Here is a 15,017-nt window from a genome sequence, read left to right on the forward strand (position 1 = left end):
CTCGCCGATGGTCATTTGGCTTCTGCAGTTCTCATGGTCCACTTTTGATTACCTACATTTTCTCATCTCTGATTGTCTGGTGCCGGTTCAGCTCATCTCAAAGAACATATAATTCTAAAGAGAGAGGGAGAGAATGAGAGAGAGAGATGGAAGGGTCAATGTAGGGAGTACAGAGTTTGTCAGGTTCACGTTGTATTCATTGATTCCCACAGTATTTTATCTGGGGGGTTTTTTCTGGGAGAGTTTTTCTTCGTGCTTACCAGTAGGAACGTGGCCGCCAGCAGAAGAAGTTTGGTCTGTGATGTTATATCCTGTGGAACTGCAGGATTGAGACATTTTAGGAGGAGAGGGGGTTTTGCAGTGTTCTTGAACAGTAGATACTTCTATTTGTTTTGAAGGTAAAGCTATTAAGCCAAGGTTTAACTATATGGCTTCGGGTGTAAACAAAGGATAACTCACCCTCTAACCCAAAGTATTCATGATCCATGTTGCACTCTTCGTTAAACCCAGGCCATTTCTTCCATATGGAGCCAATTTTCTCACCAATGGCTGAGACCACCTGACGTTTGACAAAGAGATAAAAATGCATACAGTAGAACGGAAGTGGTGAAACAGATATTTGAATATGGCATAAATTACCTAATGAAATAATTATTCTAAAATGAATGAAAAATGATAATCAACCAAATATCAGACCAATCAAAGTCAATCAGATAATGGCTGGTAATGACCTGAAATGATAATGACCTGAAATTCTTGGTTAGAGAGGCATCGGTAGGGGCAGCACGATCCCTGGATTCTTATAGTGGAGGTTCCATCGGAATCACACACTTCCAGGAGAGGGGTGAACATACTCCATCTGTTAACAGGTAGAACTGGTGAACACACACACCTCCCTCCATACACACAACCCCTCCTGCACCCACTCACAGACGCTGATAAGAGACCAATCCTGGGTGGTGATTGTTCTTGTTGTTTTGTATTTCCTAGCGTGGGTTGATTGGTTGTATGGTTGGTTGGATGATTAAGGTTTCAGCTGGTCAGTTTTCTATTGCATTGCACCACTGAGACCATTTTCCACTTGGTGTCATAAGAGGTCTACCGGAGTGACCCCTCCATACTGTAGAATAGAGATACAACACAGATCTAATTTAAACTTCTACTTTGCTCTGAGCTCTGTTAATTAGATACAGTGATTCTGGTGGCCTTGTCTGCAAGCTCTACTAAATGAACACACAAAGGAGACCTCTTCTAACCCTAGAGAAATACTTGGGAGAGAGAGGGGTTGGGCATTTCATAGAGAGCGAGGGAAAGAGAGATGTAACGCAAGAGAGAGTTTGGGCATTTCAGAGAGAGAGAGAGAAATAGAGGAAACGATGGAGAGGGGGTGGGCATTTGGTCAAAAATAACTAGGCCTACAGTCTTTTCCATTTTTTCCACTAAATTAGCCACCATTTTGATTGAGTGGTGTGGAAACGGTGATGTAATGAGGGAAAACAAGAGGCGCAGCCGCTGTTTTTCAGAGTAGGAATGTGTCAGAGTGGGCACAACTGGTCGAAGGAAGTCAGGTGCAGGAGAGCAGAGATGAGTGAACACTTTAATCAGGCAGAGGAAAACAGCCGGACGCAACTGCGTCACAACTCTGGCCCAAGGAAAAAGCGGTAGCGCACAAAATCACACAACATGGTAGAAAATAACAAAACCACGGCTTAACAATACCCGGCGCAAAACCAGCCTGTAGCGTCACACACATAACGAACAAACAAAACCACACACAGATATGGGGGGAACAGAGGATAATATACACGTATAGTAATGAGGGGATGTAAACCAGGTGTGCTGGAAAACAAGACAAAACAAATGGAAAATTAAATGGAGATGGCCGGTGACGTCGATCGTCGAACACCGACTGAACAAGGAGAGGGACTGACTTCGGCGGGAGTCGTGACAGAATGAAGCCACATTCCTCCCCACCCAGGACACCAGCAACCCAGGTTATCCATCCAGACAGCTGTGCTATGTGCTAACTACCCCCAGTTTAGCCTCCCTGGAGACTGGGCGGGAGAGAGGAGCACCACCCATTCTATTTACAGTCCTGGGTCGTATTCATTAAGCCCCAAAAAGAGGAAACAGTCTGAAATGGAGGGACTATCTGAACATTAACAAACACTCTTTTCGTTGTCCGTTGCACAGCGTTTTGATTCTGGAGTGAGTGGGGGTAGGGATAAATGTGAGAAATATTCTGGGAGAGTGGTTGAGGTTAGAGGTTGATTTCAGAATAGACCTACCGCTGTCGTACGCTCCCTATGAGCTGCCGTTGGGGGGTGTAGACCCTCATTTCCATCAAGCAGCAGCCAAGGCAGCACGCGTCCACCCTGAGGGGTCTTTCAAACAGGAAGACCTGGCGGGCCTGGCGGTCAAAACCTTGTAGGGAGCAGGACCGGGCCGGACCGCAGCACTGCAGACACATACAGGAACTCTCTGAGAAGGAGAAACACAGAGGGCCCAGTTTGAATAATGAAATGGTAACTAGAAAAATGTCCATCCCAGGTGGGCAATAAAATTATATTCTATAGATACTATTCTATGGCCACAGCTCTGTCTGTCTGCAGACACATTCAGGATCTATACGTGTAATGGCTGTATGTTACTGTTAGTATTGTACCTTCTACAGCCACAAAGAGCTGCTCACTGCTGTCCCCGGTGGCAATGCTGTAGGTCCTGCGGGACACACATTGTGGACCTGGAACACAGCAGCATGACATGACCAGGTCAGAGGGACTATCACTAATAGAATCCATAGGCAAATTGTTAGCAGAAAATCATTCTTTAATCTGATGTAACTGTATATTTCACACATGAAGTTGCACTAACCTTGCAGCTCTGGCCTGGCTATGATACGTAGTTGGCTGACTGCGTCCAGGAGAGCCAGACCCTCCTGTCCACCCACACCATTCAACCACTGCTCCCCTGCTATCTCTGGCCCTCCAGAAGCCCTGGGCCTCAAGTGGCCATTCTCCCCTTTACCGGTCCGGGGGGGACCTCCAGGGCCAAGGCCCAGCTGCTGGTCCTCTGAGCCCAGGTCAGGTGCCCCGTGGTGGGGTATGGAGCCAGGCAAACCCTGGGGATTGGTGGAGAGCCTCCTTTGACTGTGGAAGGCTCTGAAGAGCCTCTCGATGTGCTTCTCTCTCTCCAGACGGCCGAAGGGAAGGGGCTGGGTGGTCACTGCTGACATAGTCTGGGACAGGATGCAGGAAGTAATGACAGGAAGTACTGTTCAAGGTTGGGGATAATTTATATATATAAATAGAGGACTCTGCGCACACAGACACCAAAATGGGACAGATACAAAGTAAAAAAGAGTCCTCTATCATTCTCTATGGGTCAATTACATTTAAATCCCAGTCTATTCTCAATTCAGGAAGTACACTGAAATTCCAATTGTCATCAATGCTCTTCAATGAGGAAATATTGGAATTGGGTTTACTTTCAGAATTGACTGCAATTGAGATGGAATTGTCTATCACTCACTTTATCCCAATATCATCACAATATTGACCCCAATAATCTGCAAATTAGATCAGAACAATCCAAAGGATTAGACCCCAAAATTACAAAAAAAACAAATGTCTCTTAACATGTGTCTGCCTCCACAGCCAACACATCCCTGGCACTAGGACAATCTCACCTCTCTGAAGACGGAATGGGGAAGCAACACGGTGGCCAGCTCCTGGCTATTTCATATTCACGTCACAGCATCACTGAAACCACTACATCCATCTCCTATTGAAAACCTGTCACAATCTACAATACCTCTGGTTCAGACACTCAACTCTATGGTAATATACCACTGTCGATTCGTATTTGGTGACACTTTAAGTTGCTCTTTACACTTCGTGTTTCTCAAACCTATGTAGTTACACCGTAGATACTCTAGTAACGACATTTTATTAAGGTATTGCTTCTGTTGCTACTTGAGTATTTAGTGTAACTACAGAGGTATTAGAGCCATTTAGCATGTATCTAACCCATGTCTGAAACCTACTGCACATAGTCTGACTCCATGGACTCACAGCAAAGTGTATCACATTGCACAGTTGTTCCTTTAACAGTCGTGGTGACACTCTGTTTGAAAGCCCTGTGTATTCCGCTCCAGAAGCAACAAGTGTTCAACGCTGTTCAATGGAGTGAGATCAACCTCTCTATGTCTGTCTTTCTCCTCATATGGTAAAAAATAAATACAAAATCCTCCACAACATTATTTTCATGATAAGTTACATAACAACAAATTATGTACAGTGTTGGTGGTTAACAATGAATATAGATGGAAGTATGTTTTTAAACAAATGTTGCCGTTTGTCAAGCTCTTACCGTCTAAGGTCCACTCCCTGGTATCTCTTGATTGAAATAAGTGTCTAGCAGGCAAGCATCTGGGTTTTTGAAAAAGGGATGGGTGAAGTAGGCTTCTATCTAACATTCTAGTGTGTGTGGGTGTGTGTATGTGTGTGTGTTTGCGAGGAGTGTTTATGGAGGGGGGGGGGGGGGGGGTTCTCAACCCACTGGTCTCTCTGACTCTGTCTCGCCCCGTCCAGTTTCCATCCCAACCAGCCGGATTTTTCTTTTGTTGGGCCAGAAAGGCACCACTCACCCATGTAATTGAGATCCTGCTTCTGGGAGAGGGGGTGGGTGGTGGGGGTGAGGGGGGCAGGAGAGAATCGGGGGATGGCTGTGTGAGAGAGGGCGCATCTCTCTCCATGCCTCCGGAATTTGTACAACCCAAATGTGATTGGTTGGCATTTGGTTATGATGAATGGCATTGATCCTTACATGGAGGTTTGGCTGATTTCTAGAAATTATGTTGAATGTGTGAACAAAAAGTTGTTATACCATGACCTTTAATTAATAAGAAAAAGTTAATATTTGAACAAAACACACTGTATGTTCAACACACTAGATTTCAAGTAAAATAAAAATCATTAAGTCAACCATTTTACAAAAAACATGAAGAATGATGGTTGCAATAAAGTAAGTACATATTTATTTTTATTTCACCTTTATTTAACCAGGTAGGCCAGTTGAGAACAAGTTCTCATTTACAACTCGACCTGGCCAAGATAAAGCAAAGCAGTGCTTTACACTGAGATAAAACATTAAGAACTAACTGAACCATCAGTAGACAAGGCATATTGACATTAGCGAGGGGAATAAAGCAATCACAGGAGTTGATCAGGAGAGCTAAGACAACAACGGGTAAATGGCGATGAATGGGCAGAGGGTCAGTTAGCTACACACAGGACCTGAGTTCGAGGCCCGACAGATAAACAAAATGAGGTACCTTGTTAGTGAACAGTCCAGCAGGCATCAGCTGTGTAGCTGAGGGATCATAGGGTCCAATGAGCAGCAATGGGTGAGTCAGGGAGCCATTCGTTAGTCGCAACTATGCTAGGCGAGCGAGAGACACGGCGTTCAGAAAGCTAGCGGGCCGGGGCTAGCAGATGGGTCTTCGGCGACATCGCAATGGAAAAGCCTGTTGAAACCACATATGACGATTACGTCGGCAGACGAGTCGTGATGGGTCGGCGGGGCTCCATGTCGACAGTAAAGGGTCCTGGCCAATTGGCAAAAGAGGTATTGTAGCCCAAGAATTAGCTGGTATACTTTGTCGGCTAGCGGGGAGATGGGCCAAGCTCGAGGCTAGCTCAAGGCTAACTGGTGCTTGCTTCGGGACAGAGGCATTAGCCACTCGGTTGCAGCTAGCTAGCTGCGATGATCCAGTGTAATGGTCCAGAGCTTGTGGCAGGAATCCGGCGATGTGGTAGAGAAAAGCAGTCCGATATGCTCTGGGTTGATATCGCGCTGTGCAAACTGGCAGGAATTGACCCAAACTAAGGCTGGCTGGTGTCCGAGCTAAAGGTGAAGACCGCTAGCAGTGGCTAACAATGACTAATAGCTAGTAGCTAGTTAGCTGGCTAGCTGCTGATGAAGGTTCCGGTAATAAAGTATAAAAATAGCAGATCAGTACCACATTGGGTGAGGCGGGTTACAGGAAAGTATATTTAGTTCGTAGATGGAAAGTGAGATTAAGATATATATGGAAAAAACCCCAGAAGAAACAGACTATTTACATGGGACAAGACAAACACATGTCCAACTGCTGCGCCATCTTGGAATTGTTAACAGTGTGATAAAAATGTTGCATATTACTCCGTGGTAATATCTCTGTTTAAAAAACACCTTCAACCATTGCTTTGAATCACAGATATCATGCTTCTAGCATATAAGGCATCAGTGCCTATGGTCAAGCCCTCTGTACACAGCACGGGTATCTACTGCCAAAACCCTTCTCATCTCAGTGAATGAGCAAACTCATAGACTGCAAAACCTGTGACAGACCCACATGGTTTAGTTTCAGTCTCAGACCCCCAGTGCATACATAACCATAGATCTTTCAAAGCATTCTCTAGCCACAAAAACCGGTGCTAAACCCCATTCATTACATGCCACCTTGTTTATGGATATGTCATGCCCTTTCATATAGTGTTACCCCAGTAGATTTGCTCCAGTTTCATTCCTAGAGGGATTGGTGATGTTATTCCCTAAAGGAGGAAGGCACTTCCAATGGTACCCATGAGGAACAACAGCGCCATGGTGATGAAGCACACCCTGTCAATCACCTGTCCAACCAGGAACCACATCTTCTGGCACAAAATAGTTGCCGTGCATCACCCGGGTGGGTGCAACACTTTGGAGAGACTCACACTCTCTAAGTAATTTTGTTGCTGGGCACTCTCAGCGGTATGTTTGTAGGATGCCAAACTCTGGCGCACCTCCAGTGAAGCCTAGGCCAGGCTGGCCCCCAATTCTTGGGTCGTACCCCCCTCCAGACCGATATCTAGGGTCAAATGTCAAACAGAAAGCTATAGTGATAAGGAATCAACCGATACATATTTTTCCAATTTTCTTGCTGCTAAAATGGAAAATGTTGTAACATTTTACATTACACTGTCCTTATTAATGTGTAATTATTCCTGTCAGTACAGTGCAACAAGTATTGTAGGTACTCATTGTCAGGGGCGGACTGAAACAAAACTAGTTATAAATTTGGCCACTGTGTTCTTCTGGGAAGAAAATTATTCACATGACAAAATACAAACATGTGGGACTGACCAACATGTAGCCTCTCTGAATACTGAGTTCTCAAGGTATGCTATGGCTATGGGTGCACCCTCAAACACTCACTAGGAATATACCAATCATAGCACATACAAATGTACAAGGCTATACACACAAAACTATTAGCCTACACTTTTTAAAAGGAGAAGGAGATATACAGAGTTAGCTCAAATGATTATCTTCACATTCAAGCATCAAGCATATCAAAAGTATCAAAAAACATCACACATTCACTGAACTTGAACATAAGCTACCACAATGTAAGTAAGTATAATTAGATTACAATGTTCACTAACTGATGTCCATAAAGCAAACAACACACAAAAAAACACATCTATACACTGAGTCAATGAAATTGAACATTGGCTACATAACTGCAAGTATAATACGAAGGTCCAAAAAACATGCCTTGGTACAAAATCTTTAACTCACAGCAAATTTTATTTCAACTTTGTCAGCCTGTTAAGGAAGAGTCATAGCATAGCTACGAGTAACCATTAAGTAATTACCACTAGTAAACCAGTAGGCAGCGCAGCAACTCACTACTCTCTGCCATCTTGTCAATGATGTCATCTTTGTCAAGTGCCATTCTCTGATCTCAGGAAATGGATTGGGATTCATGCAGGAGACATCTGCACACAGCACTGCATCTACTGCATAACGGAGGTGAATACATTCAACAACAGTGTCCAGTACCACATTGTGGATCTTGATTTTGTAATCCATGTCTGCATTAAGCAATGGGCTCGTCTTCTGCCAACTCACCTGGTTTTCTCTTCTTTTTCCTGTTGTTGTTCTCTTCTCTGAGAGAGCAGTCTGAGCTTCGGCATCACAGTCCTGCTGCTCCTCCAGAATGCCATTGGCCCACTCAACAAAGTCATCTGCTGCCCTCTTCACACCCTCAATGTCTCGGGCACACTTTCTCAGGTTATCCTCTGTTTTCGTCACCGAGTGTTGTGCTGTTACGATATCCATGCCACTTGTTTGCAAGTATTTAGAGAGATGGGGACTTCTGCTCAAAAAGCATGAGAAAAACCTCAGCTGTAGGTATGGTTTCAAACTTTAGGAGAGCATCCTTGTACCCTTGGGCCTTGCTTCGGATGGCAGGTTTTATGGTCACATCCTGCTGAATTATTTCCATAGTGATGACCACATCCGCGTAAAGTGAACGGTCAGGCTTTGCAAAGCTTCCAAATACTTTCCTCAAGGCCTTGTCTTTGGCCCACCAGCATGTTTCACCAATTACATCAAGCCACCTGTGTCTCCTGTCCTCACATCTTTGGAGTGGAATACATTGGGAATGACTCTTTGAGGGGTTTGTTTTGGGTGGTACTGAAAAAATAAGTCAAAATCCTTGGACTGAGGACGGGCAAAATAATCAAATGGATTTTCAGTGCTTTCGCTGTGCCTTTCTTTTTTCCCTGTACTGGGCTCTGAACGAGATCAACATGGTAAATAACCTAAACTTAAACTTGTATTACTTGTGCAGTCATCGATTGTATGCCTCCCCCGATTTACAGTCCCCCTGATAATCTTATAAATAAAACACTTTTTATTCTAAAATAATAGCCTACATGTTTAGGTTTGTGCTCTTAAGTTGTACCTGAAGGTTCCTGCTCTGAGTCTGACTCTGAACTGGCCACCTCCAGTTCTGCAGGAGCACCTGAAACTCTAGTGCTGCTGCTGCTTCCTTCTCCACCTTTCATTCGTGTATCAGTAGGCTACATTAATACGGCTCTGTAAAAAGGGGGGGGGGGTCTCTTAATTTGGAGTGGTCTCTTAATTTTTCCCAGAGCGGTAAATTATTGTAGTAACTTGTAATGCTGGTACTAATGGTGTTGATGATCTTTGTCATTTCCTGTGCTGTGTCACACAGGCTACTGTGTTACGTTCATGGATGTATTATGGTTACATTACTGTAGCCTGTTTCGCTGTACAGTGGATGTGCACTTTCTCCAGCTTATGTGGCATGAGTCATGATCGAGTCCTAGCAAGTCCATAGTCTAGGTTTACTATTAGTGTAAACATATTGCCTTCAATGTCATATTTTGATCGCTATGTTGCACTCATTGCTATGATGTAATTCCTGAAGACGTAAGATGTGCAAACTGTTTAGCCTTCCGGCCGCTGTGTCACTATTATTAGCTAGGCTACTTAGCTAGCCATGCTGGGTGTTGTGTGTGTGTATCAGTGTGTGTGTTTTTGACTGACCTGGTCCCTTACTGGCGAACATGTCGCTTATTTTGCAGCATTTAGCTGTCTGTGGCAAGGGCCTTTCTCTTTTTTATTCTCTCCCTCTCTGCTCCACCTTTGCTTTTCTGACCGTACATTTCGCCATGCAGCTTGTCTAAAAGGTAGAGAAGCATGTAGACGGTTGCTATGTGCGTCACGGAGAGACCTGATGTCCTTTTTGGCGTGGGGACACTGCAGCGAGAGAGTGAGAGTCGCGCCTGATGCGTGGATTCTCTGTCAACTCATTCCTGCTTGCTATATTATCGCTGGTCAAGTTGACTATTCATGGCAGGCCAAAACGACCCTCGGGTCAGTGCTCCCGACGGCCAGTCCGCCACTGCTCATTGGAACACTGTACTGACAGCAGGAACCCTAGCTCTAACCTTAACCCTAACCCTAGCTCTAACCTTAACCCTAGCTCTAGCTCTAACCTTAACCCTAACCCCAGCATTAACCTTAACCCTAACCCTAGCATTAACCTTAACCCTAAACCCTAGCTCTAACCTTAACCCTAACCCTAGCTCTAACCTTAACCCTAACCCTAGCTCTAACCTTAACCCTAACCCTAGCTCTAACCTTAACCCTAGCTCTAACCTTAACCCTAACCCTAGCTCTAACCTTAACCCTAACCTTAGCTTCATGTCAACATCCTGGTTCAACCCTTAACTGTAAGTGCAGGGTAGGTACAGTGGAACCAAAGATTCCCATCAATTCCCCTGGAAAATATCCTAGTAACCCTACTCACAGGTCTTCTCCAGTGCAGATTTCATCAGGCTGTCCCTCTCTGAGCTTGTAGAACATGAGTTCCAACCGGGCTGTATTCATGGTGTATTCCTCCGCCTTGGGTATGAGTTCCGACCGGGCTGTATTCATGGTGTATTCCTCCGCCTTGCGGATGAGTTCCAACCGGGCTGTATTCATGGTGTATTCCTCCACCTTGGGTATGAGTTCCAACCGGGCTGTATTCATGGTGTATTCCTCCGCCTTGGGTATGAGTTCCAACCGGGCTGTATTCATGGTGTATTCCTCCGCCTTGGGGATGAGTTCCAACCGGGCTGTATTAATGGTGTTTTCCTCCGCCTTGGGGATGAGTTCCAACCGGGCTGTATTAATGGTGTATTCCTCCGCCTTTGGGATGAGTTCCAACCGGGCTGTATTCATGGTGTATTCCTCCGCCTTGCGGATGAGTTCCAACCGGGGTGTATTCATGGAGTATTCATCTGCCTTGGGGATGAGTTCCAACCGGGCTGTATTCATGGTGTATTCCTCCGCCTTTGGTATGAGTTCCAACCGGGCTGTATTCATGGTGTATTCCTCCGCCTTGCGAATGAGTTCCAACCGAGCTGTATTCATGGTGTATTTCTCCGCCTTGGGTATGAGTTCCAACCGGGCTGTATTCATGATGTATTCCTTCGTCTTGGGTATGAGTTCCAACCGGGCTGTATTCATGATGTATTCCTTCGTCTTGGGTATGAGTTCCAACCGGGCTGTATTCATGGTGTATTCCTCCGCCTTGCGGATGAGTTCCAACCGGGCTGTATTCATGGTGTATTCCTCCGCCTTGGGGATGAGTTCCAACCGGGCTGTGTTCATGGTGTATTCCTCCGCCTTGGGGATGAGTTCCAACCGGGCTGTATTCATGGTGTATTCCTCCGCCTTGGGTATGAGTTCCAACCGGGCTGTATTCATGGTGTACTCCTCCGCCTTGGGGATGAGTTCCAACCGGGCTGTATTCATGGTGTATTCCTCCGCCTTTGGGATGAGTTCCAACCGGGCTGTATTCGTGGTGTATTCCTCCGCCTTGCGGATGAGTTCCAACTGGGCTGTATTCATGGTGTATTCCTCCGCCTTTGGGATGAGTTCCAACCGGGCTGTATTCGTGGTGTATTCCTCCGCCTTGCGGATGAGTTCCAACCGGGCTGTATTCATGGTGTATTCCTCCGCCTTGGGTATGAGTTCCAACCGGGCTGTATTCATGGTGTATTCCTCCGCCTTGGGGATGAGTCCCAGGGAGCTGCAGCTCTGGCAGGGGACTAGAAATATGTTACGCCCTCCGTTGGTACTGTGACCATTACTGAATCTGCATCGTGTCGGATCTGCATCCTCAGAAGCCAAGGCAGGAGGTTTAGCAGGACATGAAGTCAACAAGGTCAAGGGTCAAAGGTCAACACCACCAGAGCAGCCAAACTTTCCTTTATGGTCTAACAACAAGCCATCTCATAATGCCCATGTATTATGAGATGTATTTGAGGCATGAAAGCTTTTGACAAACTTGCTGATCACAGGCTTACAGTCTTACCTTCCTGACTTTATTTGTCTTGATGTTTGTATTGGCAGCCTGGTCTCATAGACTAGATTTAACATAGTAAAGTCAATTCATGACACTCTAATTAGTATGATATGTTATGTTTAGTATGATTACCGTAGATAAGACAGATGGTTACTTAAGGTGGTTGGTCGGGGTGAAGGGTGTGCGTACAACGTGAATGTCTAGAAACCCAAAGGTTGTGAGTTAGATTTTTTTTAAAAAGCATTTTAAATAATTAGCAACAATTCAACTACTTAATAATTTTTAGCTACTTTGCAACTACTTAGCATGTTAGCTTCCCTTTTCCCTAACCCTAATTGTAACCATTTTAGCTAACCTTTCCCCTAACCCTAACCCTTTAACCTAACTCCTAAACTAAATCCTGACATTAACCTTAACCCCTAACCTAGCTAACGTTAGCCAGCTAGCTAATATTAGCCATCTATCTAGAATTCATAACATATTGTACGTTTGGCAAATTCATAACATATTGTACGTTTGGCAAATTCATAACATATAATATGAGTTGTAATTAGTAACATATCATAGAATGCCTGATGGACATCCACAAATTAATACATACCATATGAAACGTGTCATATCATACTAAATTGCTTGTCTCCAATTTACGTACACTTTTGCACAAGACTCAGTTCATTTTTACGATGGTGTTGACAGACATCACAAACAGCAGGTACCTGCAAAGACATATTCACCTTTATATTATCAGAAGCCATTGAGACAATACAGGTTCACAATGTCAATAATACTTCCCATAATAACTAATTGAATAGGATCTCTGTGGTTAAATTGGCCTTACTTTCCTATAAGAGCCTGGGAGGTTTCTAGAACCTTCTTGGCTATGAGGATGAGGAAGACAGCCTGGGCCAGGAGGATTATGATGGACACGGTGCACTTCTGGAACCCCACAACCACAGAGAGAGTCAGTCAAGTTGATGGATGATCAGGAAGAACACCCCTTCCTGGTACTCTAACGTATCTTTAGTGTAGAGCTGGTTAATCAGCTTCTTAGCAGGCCTGTGCTTGATGATCCACTCCCCATTCTCTGGCAACAGTAGAGAGCTAGAGTTCATATGAATAGTGTCATTACTTCCAGATGTGCTGCTTAGAACAATTCTGGCTAGAAAAAGAGAGAGAACGAGAGAGCGATGGATGTTGAGAGAACTTTGTATTTGTTTTTTCAGGGAATATATAGAGGATATATACACAGTAATTTAAACAACAAATATGAGGAAGACCAAGTTGGTCAACATGATAGACAGCTTACTGATATGTAAAGGTCTGTGTTTTTGCATTCGTCCACCTGATCCTATTTTTTTTTAAAAACAGTCCCAGAAAATAACAACAGTTTAAGAAAGGAAGGTACTTTAATATTGCTATTGATTCACTTCTTCAATCTCTCCCTGTCAGCCAGGCCAGGGACAATACTCCTAACAAACATGCTAATGTCTCCTTTCAGCATGCTGTCTTGTAAACAGTAATGGATGACCGTGACTGTCTATGGATGTCTGTGTTCAGTTCCCAGACCTACAACGTTAACGAGATCGAACTAGTTCTCTCAGAGGAGGACAACCAGCTTGTGGAGTGGGTGGTGATCGACCCCGAGGCTTCTACAGGTAGTAACCCGACGCCTCAAATCACTGAAGAGGTTGGGGGTATGTCTTGGCTTGGGATGTTTTTCTGATTGGGAGTGTGTATGATGCCCACACCGGAAGAACATGGTGAAGTTCTGCCAGTCGAAGAGGAAGTAGTTGGCGATGATGGAGCGGGCGCTTCGGTAAATGGTATTTTAATTGAAAACAATCACATTAAGATACAGAAATGTGAGCCAGAAGTGATTTGATATTGAAATAAAAATAGCTGCATTGAACCTTTCACACTTCCAATAGGTAAACACACTGACTTTGATTTGTCAGCGAAAGCAAAAATGTATGTATACTGTATCCCCCCCCCCCACCCCCCTCCCCAATGAAAAACAAAAACATTATTCATCTCAAAATACAGATTCCCTGAGGGCAACACACTGTAGCTCACATTGCTTTTTTCATTCTAAGTATTTGTCTATTCATTCACTTTGAATCGAGCAAAACGTGTCTGATAGCAATATTTCTGAAGCTTCGTTTAACTCATTGTTATTACACAACACGTCTGCCACACTCTCAGAAAATCTATAGGCTACTGATCCACGCCTTGACATTCCTCCCAAATACCAACCGAATTTCCTCCAATTAACAGCCATGCTAACAGGAAAATTAGACGCTAACATTCGTACCAGCGTTTATACCTTCATGTGGTGGTACAGAGCTATAGGCCTACAGTATGTTGATATGGCTGTGGCCTATGCTTTGTGCCTGGCCAGCTGTTTTAGCTGTAGCATAGTTGAGAGGTGTTCCTGTAAGTAAGCATTTAATTGTACTGCGTACACCTTGTGTATCCTGTGCAAATGACAAATAAACCCGATTTGATTTAGGAGCCCCAAACCTCTTTTGCTCTCCCTCTGTGCAGGCTTTTGTTTCAACCCATCAACTAGTTATGGTGTTCACAATAGATTAGTAGTTGAATCTTGAATGGCTCAACATCCATTTTGACTCGAGGCAACGTCCTCACAAAAGCGAGTCTGAGCCATTCCTTTCCCCAACCACCATCATTACCCAAATGTCTCCCATCAGGGTAACATCTAATCTGGAAACAGTTAGTCTGGAAACAGTTAACGTTAGTCTTCTGGTCATTCATAAACAATTGCTTGTAGATAGTGTGTATACAGAATCCTCAAATCTTCATGTCAGACCTGAAAGACAATCTCAGTTCTATGACCAGTGTCTGGGAATAGGGATAACGGTGTGTGTGAGAGAGAGAGAGAGAGAGAGAGAGAGGTGAGGAATTAGGAGACTCAGAGTGGAGAGGAGTGGGGTTGATTGTTACCCTAAGACCCAACCCCCCCACCATGGACCAGAGCAGCTGCTGTGTTGACGGGAAAGCTAATGTTAATGAGTCGGAGTTCAACAGAGAAGATTGAGGTCAAGGGTCATTACTTATTCCGCTTTAGTGTAGATGGACAAAATAAGTGTGTTCCCTTTACATAATATAATTCAACCTATTATCTGACCAATAGGACCTTAACGTTATATATATACGTAATAATTTTGCACGCCCAATTTTTCAGTTTTTGATTTGTTAAAAAAGTTTGAAATATCCAATAAATGTTGTTCGACTTCATGATTGTGTCCCACTTGTTGTTGATTCTTCACAAAAAAATACAGTTTTATATCTTTATGTTTGAAGC

At 44.2% G+C, this 15,017-nt stretch overlaps 1 protein-coding gene across 1 annotated transcript; it reads right to left on the bottom strand.

Moving 5' to 3' along the window:
- Nucleotides 1-20: 20 nt before the first annotated feature.
- Nucleotides 21-5,944, bottom strand: LOC139376346 (phospholipid scramblase family member 5). The gene is made up of 8 exons (XM_071118773.1): nucleotides 5,336-5,944; nucleotides 2,875-3,238; nucleotides 2,666-2,743; nucleotides 2,289-2,481; nucleotides 748-859; nucleotides 460-559; nucleotides 261-319; nucleotides 21-114 (listed from the first exon to the last, which is right to left on the bottom strand). Exons 1-8 carry the CDS (start codon nucleotides 5,360-5,362, stop codon nucleotides 88-90), a joined length of 960 nt encoding a protein of 319 aa, XP_070974874.1. The 5' UTR covers nucleotides 5,363-5,944; the 3' UTR covers nucleotides 21-87.
- Between the last annotated feature and the right edge of the window lie 9,073 nt (nucleotides 5,945-15,017).

The sequence above is a fragment of the Oncorhynchus clarkii genome, chromosome 20 (genome assembly GCF_045791955.1).
Source record: "Oncorhynchus clarkii lewisi isolate Uvic-CL-2024 chromosome 20, UVic_Ocla_1.0, whole genome shotgun sequence".
Lineage (NCBI taxonomy): Eukaryota > Metazoa > Chordata > Actinopteri > Salmoniformes > Salmonidae > Oncorhynchus > Oncorhynchus clarkii.